The sequence below is a fragment of the Moschus berezovskii genome, chromosome 3, assembly GCF_049115385.1.
Source record: "Moschus berezovskii isolate FMDL1 chromosome 3, NW_MosBer_1.0, whole genome shotgun sequence".
NCBI classification, from domain to species: Eukaryota; Metazoa; Chordata; class Mammalia; order Artiodactyla; family Moschidae; genus Moschus; species Moschus berezovskii.
The window spans coordinates 121,862,380-121,881,306 of NC_142462.1; the positions used below are offsets into that span (position 1 = coordinate 121,862,380).

Consider the following 18,927-nt stretch of genomic DNA (forward strand, 5'->3'; position numbering starts at 1 on the left):
CGCGGCCGGCGGGCGGCGCGTCTAGGCCCGAGCGGTCCCCGGGGTGCGCTCGGTGCCCACAAAGCGCCAGCTGAGGGGTCGCCGCGGGCCGAGCGAGTGGGGCCGAACCCGCCCGCCAGCCGAGCTCCGCCGCACGGCCGCCCGCGTCTCCACCGCGTCCCCGCGCCCCGAGCAGGCCGGGCCCGACGGGCTAGCGAGAGCCCGGGCGGGGGAAGGCAGGGCCGGGCGCGCGCCGCCTGCGGAGAGGCCGGGGGGCCGGCCTGCGTGGGGCGGCGGCGGCGGCGACTCCGGCTCCGGGCCGGACAGCGCGGGGGCCATGGCCGAGGCGGCCCCCGCTCCGGTAAGGGCGGCCCGCGCCGCGCTGAGCGCCGCGAGCCGGGGGTCGGGGCGCCTCGGGCTCTGAGACCCGGACCCGGGGGCAGGGCGGGGAGCCGGCCTCCTGTCAGGCGCGGGGCCCCGGAGTCGCGCGCAGCCCCGACGACCGAGCGGGAGACACCTCTTTCGGGGTCCCGCCGGGAGGGGAGGGCCCGGGAGCGGGGGGCACCCCGACGCCGAGCGCGGGGCTGGGACCGCTCGCCCTCCGCTTCGTGCGGTCTCCGCACCTCCGTGCGAGTCCCCGGCTCCCCATCCCGCTTGGAGGTTTGCAGCAGAGACTGCCTCTTACCCCAGTGGTAGGGATGAGTTCAGAGACAATCCCCCCGCCCGGTGCCAGCTCCGCTTGCAGCCCGGCTGCAGGACGCGGGGGCAGGCGAGGGTGGTGGCTTGACTGGATGTTTTCATCAGCTGTTCTCCAGCCCAGGGAGCGGACCCCACAAGAGTCACCCTCGCTGCAGCGAGGGTGGAGGTCACCCCCACACCTCCACCCCCACCCTGAGCCTCTTGCAACCATAAATGCGGGGTGACGGCAACAGTTAGGTGTGTCGAAGGACCGCGGGAGCACAGGGATCCCCAGTGCCCAGCGCGTGTCGGGGGATGCCGGACACACAGGAGGCCCTCTGTCGGGATTGCCGAGTGCTGGTTTCCGAGCGCGGGATTACCTTCTGCGTGTTTACTCATCCAGCGGATGTTTACTGCAGGCCGGCCGCGGGGCCAACTCTATCCGTGGCTAAGCCAGCGGAGCTGGCCGAGACCGTCCCCGCACACAAGAGCCTCGTGAGAACCAGCCAGGGACGCGTCAATACCAGGACCGGATAGGGGGGCCCAGGATTTGGCAGCTAAGAAGCCTCTGCGCACCCCAAGTTCAGCCATTGTAGTGGCTCAGGAGCCAGACTGGCCTGCTGAGTTGCAAAGTGAGAGGGGAGCAGCAGCGCTGCGGCTAGGGACAGAGCAGAGGAAAGCTATTTTTTCCCTTTCGGATCTTGTTTTTCCAATATGGTAGAGACGATCGTGTGTCAGTGCTAGCCCTGACCAATAGAAATATAATGGAAGCCATATAGATAACCTTAAATTTTCTAGTAGTCACACGTTATTATTTAAATTTATTTATTTTTGCCAGACCTTCTGCAGTGAAAGCTATAGAGTTCAAACCACTAGGCCAGCTGATAATTCCCAGTCGTCACATTTTTTAGAAGTAAAGAGAAACAGATGAAATGAACTTTCATGATATGTTTTTATTTAGCCCCATGCATATAAAATATTTCAGTGTGTAATTAGTATTAAGAAATTATCGATGAAGCTTTCCATTTGCCTCCTCATACTACCTCTTTGAAACCTGGTGTGTATTTTATACTCACCACACATCTCAATTGAAATGAGGGCATTTCAGGTTTTCAGTAGCCACACGTGGCTACCATATTGAACAGTGCAGGTCTATCCCATGGAGAAGACTCAGGAGGGGTTGAAATGTTGACTGTGAAAAAGAGATAAGATCAGTGTATTTTAAAATGTGGAAGGAGGTGGCATTCAGAGCACAAGGTTTTGAGTAGGATGAATCTTTTTCCTGAGGGAAGGAAAGAAGAAAGCATATATACTAAGCTACTGATGAAGTGAGAAGGAGTGTGAAGAAAAAGGGAAAGTTGAGAGAGACTCCCCCCATTCCCACTCTCCAGGGTCTAATTACTTTTAATTCTCAAAGTAGGAGGCCATGTCATCTCCTGAGAGGCAGGGGGCCTGCAGCAAACAGGAGGCTTACTGCTCAGCCTGAGATCCCTGAACCAGCAGTGTTGGCATCACCTGGGAGCTTGTTTAAAATGCAGACTCTCAGTTTTCCTCCCAGACCTACTGAGTTAGAGTCTGCATTTTAAGGGGATCTCCAGATGTGCTCATTAGTTTGAGAAGCGCTCTACGGCAAGTTGAAGAGGGCCAGGGGCTTGTAGTGGCCAGTCTGTGGATGGGAAAGGAAACGTGGTGGGGGAAAAAAGAGGCAGTGTGGTGTCCCTGCTGAACTTAGAGACCAGGGGTGTGTAGCGACACCAGTTTACCCTGTTGTTCGACTTCATTTCCTTGGGCTTCCCAGCCTCCTTCCAGGAACAGAGAATAAGAACAATTGATTCAAACCTGGAAGTTAGCCGAGCCGCTGAGGCAGAAAGACAGAGAAGTGAAGGGTTGAAGTTAGCTGAAATGATCAGCCAAGGAAGAAAGCAAAGCCTGGAGCAGGCTGGTAAACCAGAAGCAAATGGAAGGGTCAAGGGTTCAATGGGATCACAGAGCAGGTGAAAGAAAAGTAAGGTCGCGGGAGCCAGAGAGATCAGAGGTTGTGGCCAGAGAGCAGGTTATCAAATTCATAGCCAGAAGGCTTTGCAGAGATATCCTTGTCCAGCCTCCTTTTTGTTGTAGGAATTGCATTAAAAAAAAAAAAATACACTCATGTTTCAAAGTATGCCTAGTGAGTGGGGGAGGGGGGGCCTGTTATTTTCTTGGAAAGACCTAGTGCCATATTCATTTATACAGACCAGAGTTTCCCTTCCCGAAAATTCATTGTTGGTTCTAGTTCTGTCTGCCCTCTGGAGTAACACAGAGTGGATCAGATTAAACAAGTCTGTTCTGCCTTCAGTTTTATAACCTGCAAGTATTAGAAAAGAGCCACCATGTTTTCTCCACGTGTGACATTCGTAGCTTATTCAACTACTATTTCATGGTATGGCTGTGGTTGTCAGCCAGGTGGTGGATGGGCGGGAGCTTAATTAAGTCAGTGAAGAAGGGGTTTATCAGAGGGCATGGAGCTCGGTGAAACCTGAAGAGATCCTGGTGTGCTTCGAGCTTTTGCGGAGGCAGAGAATGCCACCGCAGCCTAGCCCCTGGGGGGCTGGCTCAGGGCCTTCCACCCCAGGGAATGCCCCAGGCCGCTGCTTGGTCCAGTTCCACCTGGACACTGTCTTAGCTCATCCATCCCTGAGTTCTCTTGGCTTTTGGTACCAGTGAGTTCCACAAAGATGAGGCTTAAGCAGGCAGTACTAAAACTGCACTCAGTAATCGCAGCTGGCCACGGAAGCAGCACTTATCTGATTCTGCTTTGGATTAGGGCCCCTTCTAACACTCAGTGTCTCCAACCATCTCCCCACCCACGCAGGCTTCCGAATGGGATTCCGAATGCCTTACCTCCCTGCAGGCGCTCCCTCTCCCCGCAGCCCCGGCGGCAAACGAAGCTCACTTACAGACCGCGGCCATCTCCCTGTGGACGGTGGTGGCAGCCGTCCAGGCCATCGAGAGAAAGGTGGAAGTCCACAGCCGGCGACTGCTGCACCTGGAGGGCCGGACAGGGACAGCCGAGAAGAAGCTGGCCAGCTGTGAGAAGTCAGTGGCGGATCTCGGAAACCAGCTGGAGGGCAAGTGGGCCGTGCTGGGGACCCTGCTGCAGGAGTACGGGCTGCTGCAGAGGCGGCTGGAGAACTTGGAGAACCTGCTGAGGAACAGGAACTTCTGGATCCTGCGGCTGCCCCCGGGCATCAAAGGAGACATTCCAAAGGTAGGCCGTGCACTTCAGTGTGGAGAGTGCAACCCCTTGTGCTTGCTGCTGTTCAGTCGCTCGGTCGTGTCCAGCTCTTTGTGACCCCATGGACTGCAGCATGCCAGGCTTCCCTGTCCTTCACCATCTCCTGGAGCTTGCTCAAACTCACGTGCGTTGAGTCCGTGATGCCATCCAACCATCTTGTCCTCTGTCATCCCCTTGTCCTTAGACTGTTAGTAACGGGTGGTCTTGGTCAATCAGTGAGGCTGAAGGAACCAGGAAGTGGTTCTGTGTTTGTCTATTTGGGAAGCATTCCATGTTCAATTTACATGTTCTGATCATGGCAAGTGTCAGACTTCAGACTGGAAGACTCTTCTTAGCCCAAAGCTGGCTCTCCGGCAGATGGATTTTTTTTTTCCTTTCTCCTACCCATTATCTCCAAGTCGCTTTTTTTCTATATTAACCTGTCTGCGCAGTCTTGATGGGAAACAAAATTAAATATCATTGAAATCAGTCAATGTGAATTTGTTGGGAATCCTGGTTTAAACAGAGGAATGAGATGTAGAGTCAAATGGTCGGTGTACAGATGGGGGGCTGTCTGTGGGGCTAGGAGACACGGGGGGCCTGTCCGTCACCCTTTCCAAGGTGCGCTCTAGTGCTTGGGCCCAGCTCTCTGGAGGGAATAGCCCATAAAACAACAGGAAATAAACGCCATTCTTGAGCTCTGGAAGACAGAGGCAGCTAGTTTCCAAACATGCCTGTTTATTTACTCATTCATTCAACAAGTGTGTTTTGAACACGTACTGTTTGCTTGGTGTCTAGTTCCTGAAGGCACAATAGTGAACAATTCATGCAAGCTTAAGTTTTAGGGGGAAAGATGGTACAAACAAAATAAATCCATTTAAGTGCCTCAGTAAAAAATAAAAGTGTTATCTAGTGATTTCTTTTTTAGATTGGATGTCAGAGAAGGTCTAGTAAAGGAGCTAGTATTTAGGCTAAGAGTAAATGACAGGAAGGACCCTACTGGGACAAGGTCTGAGCAGGAACTTTCCAGGCAGAAAGAATACCTAGTGCAAAGTCCCAAAGGCACAAACAAACTTGGATCACAGAGAAGAAGGAAAAAGGCCAACTGGCCGGTGTGCCATGAACAAGTAGAGCATGTCCAGAGACACAGGGGGTCGACTCGTTTAGGGCAAGGGTTTTTCAGCCCTGGTTCTACAGGAGTCATCTGGGAGACTTTGAAAATTCTGATGTACGTCATGTCTAGATGTTCTAACTTAGCAGGTTCAGGATGGGGCCTAACCATTGATCTTAAAACTCCATAGACAATTCTAACATGTGACTCTGGTTGTAAACCACCAATGTAGGGCCCTGGAGACCAAGGTGGGGACTGTGGTCTTTATCTGAATTAGAATGAGAAGGTTGGAAGGTTTTAAGCGGAGGAGTTGTATCTGGTTTATATCCTGAAAGAATCACTTTGGCTGCTACATGGAGAATGACTCACGGGGGTAAGAACAGAAGCAGGGAGAAAAACCCTACGCCAGCCGTCAGGGCAGGAGGGCCAAGAGTGACTTGGCTGAGGGTAACAGAGGTGCAGGGGAGACAAGTGGGCAAATGCAATACGTTTTGATGGTAAAATTGACAGGAAGATTTCCTGATGGGAATTAGGGAATGAGGAATTAAGAACAGTAATAATTGTAAATTTAATGCATGATAATTTCTGAGCACTTACTGTTGTAAGTACTTTGGTTGCTTTCATAAGAAGTCTAACTTGCCCAAGCTCATCCAGTCAGTAAATATAAATAGCGGAGTTAGATTGTGATGCAGTTGGCTCCAGAGCAGGTGCTCTTAATCACGGACTCTCAGGTTTTTGACTTGGAGGTCTGGGGGGATGGTGTTGGCGTTTCCAGAGGTGGTGAAGGAATTAGTGCCCCTTTGGCAGCGTTAGGTTTGAGGTGCCTGGGATATGTTCAGGAGTGCTGCTAAGCAGTCTCTGAAGCTCAAAGGTGAGAAATATTTGGAAATCATTGACGTGCAGATTGTATCGTAAGTCATGAAGCCAGAAGCGATGACCTCGGGAGAGAAGGTGGAGAGGCAAGAGAAAAGAGTCCAAGGACCAAGCACCAGGGGCGGGAGTGGCGGCCAATGAGCGTATGGGTCACAGGGTCAAGGGCCAGTGGTCGTGTGAGCTGATATGTTGCTGAGAGGCCTAGAAAGATGAGGATGGTGAATCCAGTTTGACAGCACAACTTCAGCGGGGACTTTGCAAGAGCTGTTGCAGGGCCGAGAGTGGAGGATAGAAGACTGAGCGTGGGGGGTGGGGGGGCAGACAGAGAAGATGGAGACTCCTTCGAGGAACAGGGGTGAGCAGGTGGCCAGGAAGGTCAGCGTCAGCATCTGATAGAGAACCTTCCCCACAGTGGGTTTTGTGTGTGTGCCTGAGTGCTTCCTAAAGTTCTTTGGAGTAATTTAAACTTGGTGTTGGGCCATACGAATAGCAGAGAAGGTAAGTTAAAGTTACTTACTGTCTCACCTGGGTAAATGGATAACATTTAAACTGTCCTTAAACTTTCAATTTGTATATAAAATAATGTGATTCCTTTCAAAGATTACTTCATGAAATTAAAATATATAGAAGATTTACTAGATTGAAATATGGGCCATAGGGACACTTTCATGTCCTTGATTTGTTGAAAATGCTCCTGCTGCTAAGTCACTTCAGTCGTGTCTGACTCTGTGCGACCCTATAGACAGCAGCCCACTAGGCTCCCCCGTCCCTGGGATTCTCCAGGCAAGGATACTGGAGTGGGTTGCCATTTCCTTCTCCAGTGCATGAAAGTGAAAAGTGAAAGTGAAGTCGCTCAGTCATTTCCGACTCTTAGCAACCCCATGGTCTGTAGCGCACCAGACTCCTCTGTCCATGGGATTCTCCAGGCAAGAGTACTGGAGTGGGGTGCCATTGCCTTCTCCAGAAAATGCTCCTACTCTGTCCTTATTTTTGAATGCCAAGTTCAAAATAATTCTCCCTCAAAAATCGTTTCTTAATTTTTCAAATTGTGGTAAAATATGTGTGACATAAAATTGACCATTTTAGGAGAGGGGGTAAAAGAAAAAATATTTACCATTTTAACCATTTTAAATGAACAGATCAGTGGCATTAAGTACATTTCCCTTGTTATGCAGCTATCACCAGCATCCATCTTCAGAACGTCTTCATTTTGCAAAACCTTAGTGATGCACCTATAGTTCCTCCCAGGACCCCCTCCCCTAGCCCCTGGTGACCCCCGCCCTGCTTTCTGCTCCAGGTCCTCATCTAGGTGGGCTCATACTGTATCTGTTTCCTTGTGAGGGAGTATTTCCCTGGGCATGACACCTTCAAGATTAATCCACATCAGGGCAGGTGTCAGAATTGCCTTTTTCAGACTGAGTAATATTCCACTTCTCTCACAGTTTTAAAGGCACTAGTCCTTTTTTTCACTTCATCAAATGCCGTTGGTGAAAAGTTTAATGAATTTAATAATAATTCATGTTTATAGGAAATATTTTTTTTCCTCTCTCTGGAAGCTTTTATCTTCTATTTGTACTTGTTATGTATTGGGTGTAGGTCTTTTAAAATTTATGTTGGACGCTTGGTGTCACCTTTCACAATCTGATTTTCTGCTCTGGGAAATTTTCTTCTGTGATTCTATTTTTTACAATCTTTTGTTTCCCCCGTCCACATTTTTTTTTCTGTTCTCTGTGTGGAATTACTGTTTGACAGATGATGGATTCTTGTCTTTGGCCTTTAACTTTTCCTTCGTATTATTCACCTTTTAAATTGGAGTTCTGTTACTTTTCCTTCCTGCCTTTCTGACTTTTAACAATTATATATTTAATTGTAAAGAATATTTATTTTCTCCTTTTTTAAAGCAGCCTGAATTTTTCTATTTTAATGGATGCAATATCTACTTGAATGTCTCTGGGAATATGTGTTAGAGCTATAGAAATATATATTTTTTAATCTAGGATTTTTTTGGAGTGTGTGTTCATCTCGATGCTGTTATTTTTACTTGTTCATTCATTCATCTCTTGGCTGTGCTCTAGCGCACAGGCTCTAGGCACATGGCCTTCAGTAGCTGCTGCACTTGGGCTCAGCAGTTGTGACACAGAGGCTCAGGAGTTGTGGCTTGTGGGGCCCGGTGCGTGCACGCTACAGTGGTTGTGGCATACGGGCTCATTGCTTCACAACATGTGGGATCTTCCCAGACCAGGGGTTGACCCCGTGGCCCTTGCATTGGCAGGTGGATTCTTAACACTGCACCACCAGGGAAGTCCAGTTTTACTTTTTTTTTAGCTACACTGAGTCCTAGCTGCAGCTCACAATCTTAGCTGTGGCATGTGGGGTCCAGTTCCCAGACCAGGGATCGAACCCAGGCCCCCTGCATTTGGGAGTCTGGAGTCTCAGTCCCTGGACCACCAGGGAAGTCCCAGTTTTACTTTTTTTAATATTGAGTAATCCTTGGTTGTTCATTCATATTTATAAGCAAAGGATTTGGTTAATAGGGTAATTAGAAGAAGCTTGCATTTTTCTCTCCCACCGTGTCAGTCTTTTTAACCAAAGGATCTTTCCTTTGCACGAGAGGCTCTCTCCTTAGATGTCCCGTATAGGTGGGCTTCACTTTGGGGTGCCATGCAAGGAGCAAACAGGCAGTGCGGGGCCACCAGGAGGCCAGGAGTGAGGCAGGACTCTGAGTTGTCAGCCCCACACCAGGATCCCATACTGTCTCCAGACAGGTTGTTAGATTTCTTTAGAGATTAAGTCTGGGTTTCGGCTTTGGGGTAAATGCTTCTTTGCCAGGGCTGATGAGGACAAGAGAGGGGGCCCTGCTGTTCCAAAGATAGACCTGCAGAATGCAGTTCCTAACCACTGGCACTCCCACTCAGCATCTCTGCCAGCTTTGAGCTTGCCGTTCTCCACATGCCTCGCTGCAGTCCTTCCTGCGCGTAGTCAGAGACACCGCTTCCTCGTACCCCAGGCCCTAGCACTGCTGCATCCTCTAGGTCTCAGTGAGAAACTCATCAGAAATTCTGATTGGGGGACACCCTCTCCTTCTTGTTCTTGGTACTGTTATTAATGTTTAGTCCCTCCTGGTCTGACTTACTGTCATTCCAGTGGAACTTGGGTGGGAAAGGAAGTACATGTGTGTTTAGTTCACCAGTGTGAGCCGGAAACCCATCCTGGTCCTTCATGGTTGTCATCGTTTTATCATATGTGTTTCTGTTGTAAACCTTCACAAATCTTTTGTGTAGTGAGGTTAGATGAAACTTGACTATTGAGTTCATCTACATTTGCCCTCAGCTTGATTTTAGATGCTGAGCAGGATGTGAAATGAGTAGTTTATGATGCAAGTAGCTCCTAAGGAACAAAATTTATGGTTGATGACACAGATGAAGCAATTAGAAAATGTAATTGCCGCACAGAATTGTATAGACGTTTGTATTTTAAAGGATATGTGAAGTTTATGAAGATGAGTATCTTTTTATTGAATTTTTTAATTTGGGGAGAAAAAAATACACACACACACACATACATACATATATATATATGAAATTACCAGGAGTCTTTCTCATTCTCTTTCCTTTTTCCATAACATTCTGTTTTTATTTTATGGATTTAATCTCTCTCAAATCCTTATGGTATTACTAGTAAGGTTTTTATAAAGATTCTGTTGCCTAGGTATTTCTATTTTTTCCACACTCATTCTCCCCCTCTTTTCATTTTAGTCTTTCTTGATCATGCTGTAGTATTTCTCTCAGTGGTCACTGGTATTTAGAAGTTAACTCATATTTAAGAATAAAACTGTGGAAAGCTCTCAAGTGGGCAAAGAAAGAATGAGCCGTTGTGATGATGGCAGAAGTAGAGAATCTTTATCCTAGGTGAGAGTGCCCACACCTGGTACGTTAATACCCCAGGCCCCGCTTGGATTTCTCTACAGAAAGACATATCCCTTTGCCTACAGATAAGCTCCTAGCTTTAGACATCATTATGCTGGAAGGTGGGGTTCCTTATGACCATTCCCTTCATGCAACTTACTCCAGCTAGGCAGAATCCATAATTGTTCTCTGAATGCATTCTCTAATTTTCCATGCCTAAGTGTTTTTCCCATTCCCATTAGGCCTGTTTATAACCTACCTGTCTATTAGGACTGACCAAAGTCACACCTTTTCTAGACTTAGTCCAGCCTCTTTATAGCTGTTTCCAAAAACTGTTGTCCAGGTCATTAAGCTGAATATAGTCGTATGCTTCTTTTAGACTGAAACTGTATATTTATAATCTTGCTGCTTAAGATAAGCCTCGTACTTCATGGATATTCACTATAGGCTCTGTTCTGTGAATTAAATACTGCTTTGCATTTGTGCCTCTCTTTATCGGTGACTAAAACTCACAGCCTTAAAATTTGTCACAGTGAAAACATCAACTCTTGGAGGTTAGATCTGTGTCTTAAGTTTTGCCTGTATCCTTTTGGCATCTCACATAGGTTTTTTGTAACTAGGCAATGGCACTCCACTCCAGTACTCTTGCCTGGAAAATCCAATGGACGGAGGAGCCTGGAAGGCTGCAGTCCATGGGGTCGCTGAGGGTTGGACACGACTGAGCGACTTCACTTTCACTTTTCACTTTCATGCATTGGAGAAGGAAATGGCAACCCACTCCAGTGTTCTTGCCTGGAGAATCCCGGGGACGGGGGAGCCTGGTGGGCTTCTGTCTATGGGGTCACACAGAGTCGGACACGACTGAAGTGACTTAGCAAGCAAGCAAGCAAGGCATATATATAGTTGGAGAAGGAAATGGCAACCCACTCCAGTATTCTTGCCGGAGAATCCCACGGACAGAGGAACCTGGCTGGCAACAGCCCTAGGGTTGCACAGAGTCGGACACAACTGAAGAAGCTTGGCACGCATGCAGGCATGTAGTAGAGATGTGTTTGCAGTAGAGTGACTGAATTGCAGTGAGAGAAACTAACCCCAGTGTGTTATAATTGCAGGTGCCTGTGACATTCGATGACATCTCCATCTACTTTTCCACTCCAGAATGGGAAAAATTAGAAGAATGGCAAAAGGAACTTTACAAGAATATCATGAAGGGCAACTATGAGTCTCTCATCTCCATGGGTGAGGCTAAGTTGGCACCGTTTGAATTAGGGGACAGCAGCTCCTAGCAGTCTCAGAGCAATCCCTTTTCCTCCAGTGTCCTCATTTTCCCTCTGTCCTCATACATATCTGGTTCCAAGCCAAAGATGTGCAGTTCACCCTTGCTAAATAGGAAGTCACAGTTTCTCCTTCTGCCAAGTCAAGGAACAGAGGGTGAAGTTCAAGGTTGTGGTGTGCTAGCTGCAGTGGCCTCCATGGTGTCCTTCCTATTTATGGCCTCGCCTCTCCTCATTGAGGCGCATTGAGGCGCAGGCGCTCTTACTCCATGGAGGCAGCAGTCCCTGGGCCTCGCCTCTCCTGGCTGAGGTGCATGCGCTCTTACTCCATGGAGGCGGCAGTCGGCGGGCCTCACCTCTCCTCACTGAGGGCCCCTCACTCTTACTCCATGGAGGCGGCAGTCGGCGGGCTTCGCCTCTCCTTGCTGAGGGGCCCTCACTCTTATTCCATGGAGGCGGCAGTCGGCGGGCCTCGCCTTTCCTCGCTGAGGGGCCCTCACTCTTACTCCATGGAGGCGGCAGTCGGCGGGCTTCGCCTCTCCTTGCTGAGGGGCCCTCACTCTTACTCCATGGAGGCGGCAGTCGGCGGGCCTCGCCTCTCCTCGCTGAGGGGCCCTCACTCTTACTCCATGGAGGCGGCAGTCCCTGGGCCTCGCCTCTCCTCGCTGAGGGGCCCTCACTCTTACTCCATGGAGGCGGCAGTCAGTGCTCAAGGAGCACAGGAGCCTTTCCCACACATCACCTCTCCTCCCACCGCTTTCCCAGCAGACACCGTCCATGGTTGGAGGTGAATGGATGGGGAGAGCGGTCTAGACCAGTGGTCCCCAACAGAAACTGGCTTCATGGAAGAAGACAGTTTTTACACGGATGGGGTTGGGGCTCATGTTTCAGGTGGTAATATGAGTGATGGGGAGCAGCAGATGAAACATCACTGGCTCATTGGCCGCTCACCTGCTGCTGTGCGGCCGGTTCCTGTCAGGCCACAGACTGGTACTGGACCAGGCCTTGGGGACCCATGTGCTAGACTCAAAGAAATTCCCTGGGACTGGGCCTCACAGCCTTCAGTTCAGCTTCAATGGCCATTAGTTGTCATCCTCACTGATCACTTGTCATACTCTCTTTCCCACTTTCCTCTCGTAGATTATGCCATGAATCAACCCGATGTCTTATCTCAGATTCAGCCAGAAGGAGACCGTAATACAGAGGACCAGGCTGGGCCAGAGGAGAGTGGGATTCCCACGGACCCCAGCGAAGGTGAGTGGAGAAGAGATATCCACCCTTTGTCTCCCTTTCCTGGTCAGAGGTGATAGGTTGGAGAGAAGGTAAGCAGGGGCTTCTGGAGGCTCTCGGTCCTAAAGTAAGGAGATGGTGAATGAGTCAGCAGGCCCTGGAAATCACCTTGTCCAAAGCCTTCACCTGTCAGTAGCACATGCCTGAGAGTATTGAGGGAGCTTGTGTCCAGCTGTTCAGAAGTGTTGGGGGGCTGGGAGTCTGCATGGTCCCTCAGGGATGCACGTAAAGGGCAGACTGATGATGTCCACCTGGCGAAGTGGATTTTGCCCAGTTTTGGAGCCAGTTATCACTAATTAACTCCCCCTAGTTTTTTTTTTCTTTTTGGTTGGCAGCTATTTGATATTATGGGGGGAAGACTGATAGCCCAAGTCCAGTTGTTATTTCTTTCAAGTCCCACCTGTTATCAGAAAAATTTCATATAGATTTTGTTTGCTAGATAGAAATTTCATCCTCCAGACATCTATGTGAGATGAATATCTCTGACAACCCACCCCATTTCAGGCACTGGTATTTTTTTCTAGCATTTTACTATGAAAAGTTTCAGTCAGAAAAGTTGAAATGATTTTGCAACGAACACCGAGATACCAATCACTTAGATTCTATCACTGACAGTTTATTCTACTTCCTTATTACATGTGTGTCCATCTCTGCATCCCTCTGTCCATCCGTCAATACATCCTGTTTTCTGTGTGTTTCAAAATCAGTGCAGATAGCAAGACATTTCCTCCTAACTAGTTCAGCATGGATATCATTAATCTAGAGTTCAATATTTGTTTATATATTTTGTGATACACATTTTATATATAATGAAATACTCAAATCTCAAGTGAACTTTCTCTGAATTTTGAGGAATGTGTGTCTGCCACACATTGTTTTTAAGAATGTGTAGGTGATTATATTTAGGCAGTGTAACAGGTTGAATTTTATTAATCTCTATACCTTGGATATAAATAATGAGTCTAATATCACATCACAAGTAAAGATGGGTTATTTGACTGCAGAAAAATTCATTATTGGAAGTGACTCCTTGGTCACCTTTCTTAGTCACCTGACATAGGCCTCAGTGAGAGAAAATGAGTATGTCATTTTATTGTTTGGGGATAAATGGAAATGGTGTAAGTAGTTTGGTTTTATGATGATACTTGAAAATTTCATTTAGCTGCTTTTTGTCAATTTATTTTTACCTTGGTTTTTAAGACTCCATTTGTGGGTAGTCACCTTTTATGCTTTAATACATTTTTACTTAAAATTAACAGTGTAAGCATTGAATTTATTTAATACTCTGGTTTTATTCTTTAGAATTTTAGTTTGCATTGGTAATTACCAGCCTAGTTGTTTACCTGAACTTAAAGATAGGAGTCATACAATTTAGACTGATCAATATATAGCATTAAAAAAAATTATTCAATTATTCATGTCTAACCTTTAGAACCCTTAATATTTTCCCCCTTTTAGGTTTAATTATATTTTCATGACTCTTTATTCATTTAATATAATTGTTTCTTTTGGTTGCTCAAATTGTCAACAACGGACTTTTAAACCATCTCCTGTGTCTTTTCAGTACTGCCTCAGTACTTGTTTTCATAAAAAAAAAAGTTCCAAACTGTGTTGGGGTTTCCGACTTCTACACTCAGTAATTTGCTGGGAGAACACAGGCCCAGCATATAGTCATGCTTAGGGCTGAGATTTATTATAGCAAAAGGACACAAAGCAAAATCAGCGAAAATCAAAGGCGCTCAGGGTGCAGTCTGGAGGGGACTGGGGGCCAGCTTCAGGGTCCCCTTTCAGTAGAGCCTCATAGACCACACTTAATTTCTCCAGCAACAAGTTGTGGCAACACACATGGAATATCATCTCCCAGAGAAGCTCTCCAGAGACTCAGCACCCAAGGCTGGTCCCGTAGGCCCCCTCTGTCTGGTGTGTACCAAGATTCCAGACTCCCAGAAGGGGAGTGGATCTTTGGCTTAAACCACAATATAGAAACAGCTGAGATCCAGCGAGGCACTCTTAACATTGAGGAGAGCTTGAGATCAGCACAAGGAACTACTTGTCAGCCAAGTGCCAACCTTGGGAGCAGGCCTTCCAAGGACAGGCAGTCTCAGGCCTGCTGTGTTGACATGGGCTCCTTTAGATTTTCCTTCTCCTAACACGTTAAAAATGTCCTGATTCCTTTCAGTGGAGAATAGTGTTAACTGTCTGGTCGTGCCTAACAGACTGTCCACATGGATGCCAGGTGGATACTAATGCTGGGCCACTTTAGAAAAAGGACTAATCAAATGTTCTTTTCATTGATTATTCTTCACTCTGTTTATATCATTTTCCCCATCTTGTTCTAATAGGAAAAGAAAAGAAGAAAAACTTCTCATTATTGAGCAAGCAGCTGTCCTCTTCTTTAACATCATCTTCTTTTTTTTTTTTTAGAAATCAATGGAGTATCTTTATTTTTTTTTAAGTAATTAATTTATTTTTTATTGGAGGCAAATTATTTTACAATATTATATTGGTTAGTTTTGCCATACATTGACATGAATTCGCCCCGGGTGTACATGAGTTCCCCCTCCTGAACCCCCGTCCCACCTTCCTCCTCCCTTTATCCTCCCTCTGGGTCATCCCCGCACGCCAGCCCCGAGCATCCTGTTACATGCATCGACCCTGAACTAGTGATTCGTTTCACATATGACAACATACGTGTTTCAATGCCATTCTCCCAAATCATCCCACCGTCACCCTCTCCCACAGAGTCCCAAAGACTGTTCTATACATCTGTGTCTCTTTTGCTGTCTCGTATACAGGGTTATCATTTGCATCTTTCTAAATTCCATGTATATGCGTTAGTATACTGTATTGGTGTTTTTCTTTCTGGCTTACTTCACTCTGTATAATAGGCTCCAGTTTCATCCACCTCATTAGAACTGATTCAAATGTATTCTTTTTAATGGCTGAATAATACTCCATTGTGTATATGTACCAAAGCTTTCTTATCCATTCATCTGCAGATGGACATCTAGGTTGCTTCCATGTCCTGGCTATTATAAACAGTGCTGCAATGAACATTGGAGTACATGTGTCTCTTTCAATTCTGGTTTCCTCAGTGTGTATGCCCAGGATCATCATCTTCTTAAAGTTAAAACTTTTTTTAAAGTTTATTTATCTATATATTTTTGGCAGTGCTGGGTCTTTGTTGCTGTGCCGGCTCTTCTCTAGTTGCAGCCACCGAGGGCTGCTCTCTAGTTGTGGTTCAAGGGCTTCTTGTTGCCGTGGCTTCTCTTGTTGCAGAGCACGGGCTCTAGGGCACTTGGGCTTCAGCAATTGCGACTCCCAGGCTCTAGAGCACAGGATCAATAGTTGTGGCACAGAGGGTTAGTTGCTGCTCGGCATGTGGGGTCCTCCCAGATCAAGGATTGAACCCATTTCTCCTTCATTGGTAGATGGATTCTTTACCACTGATCCAGCAGGGAGGCCCTTCAAAATTAATTTTAACACACTTTGTAATTTGTTAGTAGACCAGTATGTTTATATTAAAATATTGATGTATTTTTAGAAACAATTTTCTAAAATATGTTTGGATTTTATCCATATTTCTTATAAAGTCCATCATTTGTTATCTTACTCCATTTTAGAGCTTTAGGAAGAACTGTGCATTGTAATTAAGTAAAAATATATACAGGTGCAATAGATTTGGAGATAGTAAGGATACTGTGTGGCACCCCCCTCCTTTTTATGTCCAAATATCTTAGAATTCATTTTATATTCTGTTTTAGTCACCATTATCTGAATCTGATGAAGGAAAAGAAATTATTATTCCTTCCAGGGAGCAGTCATTGGTGCCTCATATCTTAGATAAAATTGCTTCCAATTAGTAGAAAATAGTAGTGAATGAGAGAATGCGGAAAAATATAAACCTGAGATTTTCTGAAATTATTCTTTGTTACTAGGACCAAAATGCAGACCAGCTCTGTGTGTGTGTGTGTGTGTGACCATTATTTGGTCACTGATAGTTGTAATATTGAACTCCAGTATTTTAGGATTCTTTGGAGAAAAGCCTTAACTAAGAAGTTCAAACAGAATAATAACCAAAAGCCCATTATCTAGCCCTTCTTCTAGTTTGGAAGCCATGGACCTGAGCCAAGATTCTAGAAAAGTGAAATAAATTCATTCCCAAACTTGCAGTCCTGAGGAGACTTCTTTGCTCATCATTGATTAGGGTGAATCGCCCTTATCGCCTTTGTCACTACTCACTCTTGTCCGGCAAGACCATCTTTTCCTAAACAAAATCAGTGACTAAGACATCCCGATATGATAAACTCTTTATTTTTGTTTAGCCTACATGCAGACAAGAATTACCCTGGAAATAAAACTTAGCTTAGTACACAAATACACAACATAGTCACCTGCTGTGTTACAGTTCCATATCTGCTTCACGAAAGTTGCATAAAGAGTTTTGTATCTTTACCAACGGTAGTTTCATGTGCTAGGCATTTTCATTGTCTGCTAAAGAATTCATATGTCAGCATCAGTTCTAACTCACTCAGTTCATAATACCTTTGTACACATCCCAGAACCCCAAGGCTCCAGCTCCTTCTCCAACAGCTTAGGCCCTACCTGCTTAAAGCACACATGATAACATTCAACCAGCGTAGACGTTAAAATTTTATATTTTCCTGCGATCTGCCTTTCTGTGTTAACCACCTCTTGAACCTAAAACCTCAGCATTTCTTGATTTCCTCTTACCTGATAAGTATTTTCAGTTTCTCTTTTCTCTGGCTTTCCCCAGAGCCTACTGCTTGCATGAACTAATGATTTTACTTTTCTTCTGTGTCTCTTTAAGTGTCCACTGTTAGGGTCCCCCAGGCCTGTGAGGATGTACTCCAGGTCCCCTTGTGACTGGGCCAGCAGTCGCCCTCTGTCACCAGGCAGGTGACTGCATGAGGCCCCCTGGCCACTCCAGTTCTCCTCCTTTCACCTCACTTCCGAAAGGCTCTCAGTCCTACACTCCCACCACTCCCACCGAGTGTAGTAGACACAACCGTATTACATGTGCTCAGTGACAGCACTGCTAAGGCCCAGTTATTTAGTAAAATAAATACTTACTTTGTTGTACTAATCTAGTTAGTTAAATGATGGGAGGAACTCACTTTAGCATCAGTATTCAGGAAGATCCCGGGTTACCTTCCCTGGGTTCCCCAGGTTGAGTGAAGGCATACTGAACCAGCGACGGTGACAGTAGCCACTCCCGTTTCTGGAGGACTGCCTTGTTTCAGTCCTCCTCAGCTTTTGTGGTTGGCTGCTGACTATAACAAACAACTGGAAAGAATCCACATGCCTCTCAGGGGGAGATGCGGAATGCACAGTGGTACAGCCACAGAAAGGAATGAGGAAGGTCTCTGTATAATGCTGCAGACACACATCCCAGAATATATTGTGAAGTAAAAAATGAAGGTCCAGGACAGTTGGTGTAGTATGCCTCTTAAAGAGGGAAAAAATGAAGATGTATGGAAGATTAAAACAAAAGCCAAGGAGGATGGCTACCTACACAAGGGAAGAGACTAGAGATGGAAGCTATATCTCTTTGAATGTATTTTATACTTTTGATTTTGGAGCCTTGTAAACATTTACGTAAAAATATAAGATATAAAATCAAATACATGCTGAAAAAACTAAACTGTATACCACAAAAATCTTAAGTTGAGTCCATATTTTGTTAATAATACTGGTATAGTTTTGAAATGTACATTCAGATAAAGCAAACATTATGCAGTGTTATTAGGAACCAAGATTCTCAGAATAAGAGAACAGATACAAGTATTCAAGCAGTTAAACACTGTAGTTTTAAATATGGTCATAAATATTAATATAAATTCATTATATTTTGTTTTTCTAAATGGTATTTTATAGCTCTGTCTATTGAAAAGACCTAGAAGCAGTGACAGCCTATTAACAATTAGCATCCTTATCATCCAGATTATGGTCTCTAAATTCCATTTCTCAGAATATTGATTGTGTCCTTGGAGCGGAAAACATACAAGATGAATCTGATCTAGTTTGTTATACCAGAAATGAAGGAAACTAGATATTTGATGATATGAAAAGACATGGAACTGATCTGAAGGGGCTCCCCCTAGCCAAAAAGGGACAATTTGAGCATCAAAAAGAATAATGACTTGAACTTGCTTCTGGAACAGAAACAGATTCACAGACACAGAAAACAAATTTAAGGTTACCAAAGGAATTAGTGGGGGGTGGGGAGAAGGAAATAAATCAGGAGTTTGGGATGAACATATATACACTACTATATATAAAATAAACAAGGACCTACTGTATAATGCAGGAAACTGTATTCAGTATCTTGTATTAACCAATAATGGAAAAGAATCTGAAAAAAAATACTTCTATATATATGTATAACTGAATCACCTTGCTGTATACCTGAAACTAACACCATATTGTAAATTAATCATACTCAATTTAAAAAATGGTTTCAGAAAAGAATAATGACTGCAATGGATTGAAATTCACCAAATATATAACATTCTATGAGTTCACAATGATAAACTAGAGAAA

General features: G+C 45.7%; 1 protein-coding gene across 1 annotated transcript in view; it reads left to right on the top strand.

Annotated features, from left to right (window-relative positions):
- The window catches only part of ZNF398 (zinc finger protein 398), a 30,246-nt gene continuing 11,319 nt past the window's right edge, over positions 1 to 18,927 (top strand). The window contains exons 1-4 of the mRNA XM_055421460.2: positions 1 to 340; positions 3,509 to 3,904; positions 10,912 to 11,038; positions 12,214 to 12,327. Of these exons, the coding sequence (XP_055277435.2) occupies positions 317 to 340; positions 3,509 to 3,904; positions 10,912 to 11,038; positions 12,214 to 12,327 (661 nt within the window). The 5' untranslated portion in view covers positions 1 to 316. The remainder of the gene's footprint in view (positions 341 to 3,508; positions 3,905 to 10,911; positions 11,039 to 12,213; positions 12,328 to 18,927) is intronic.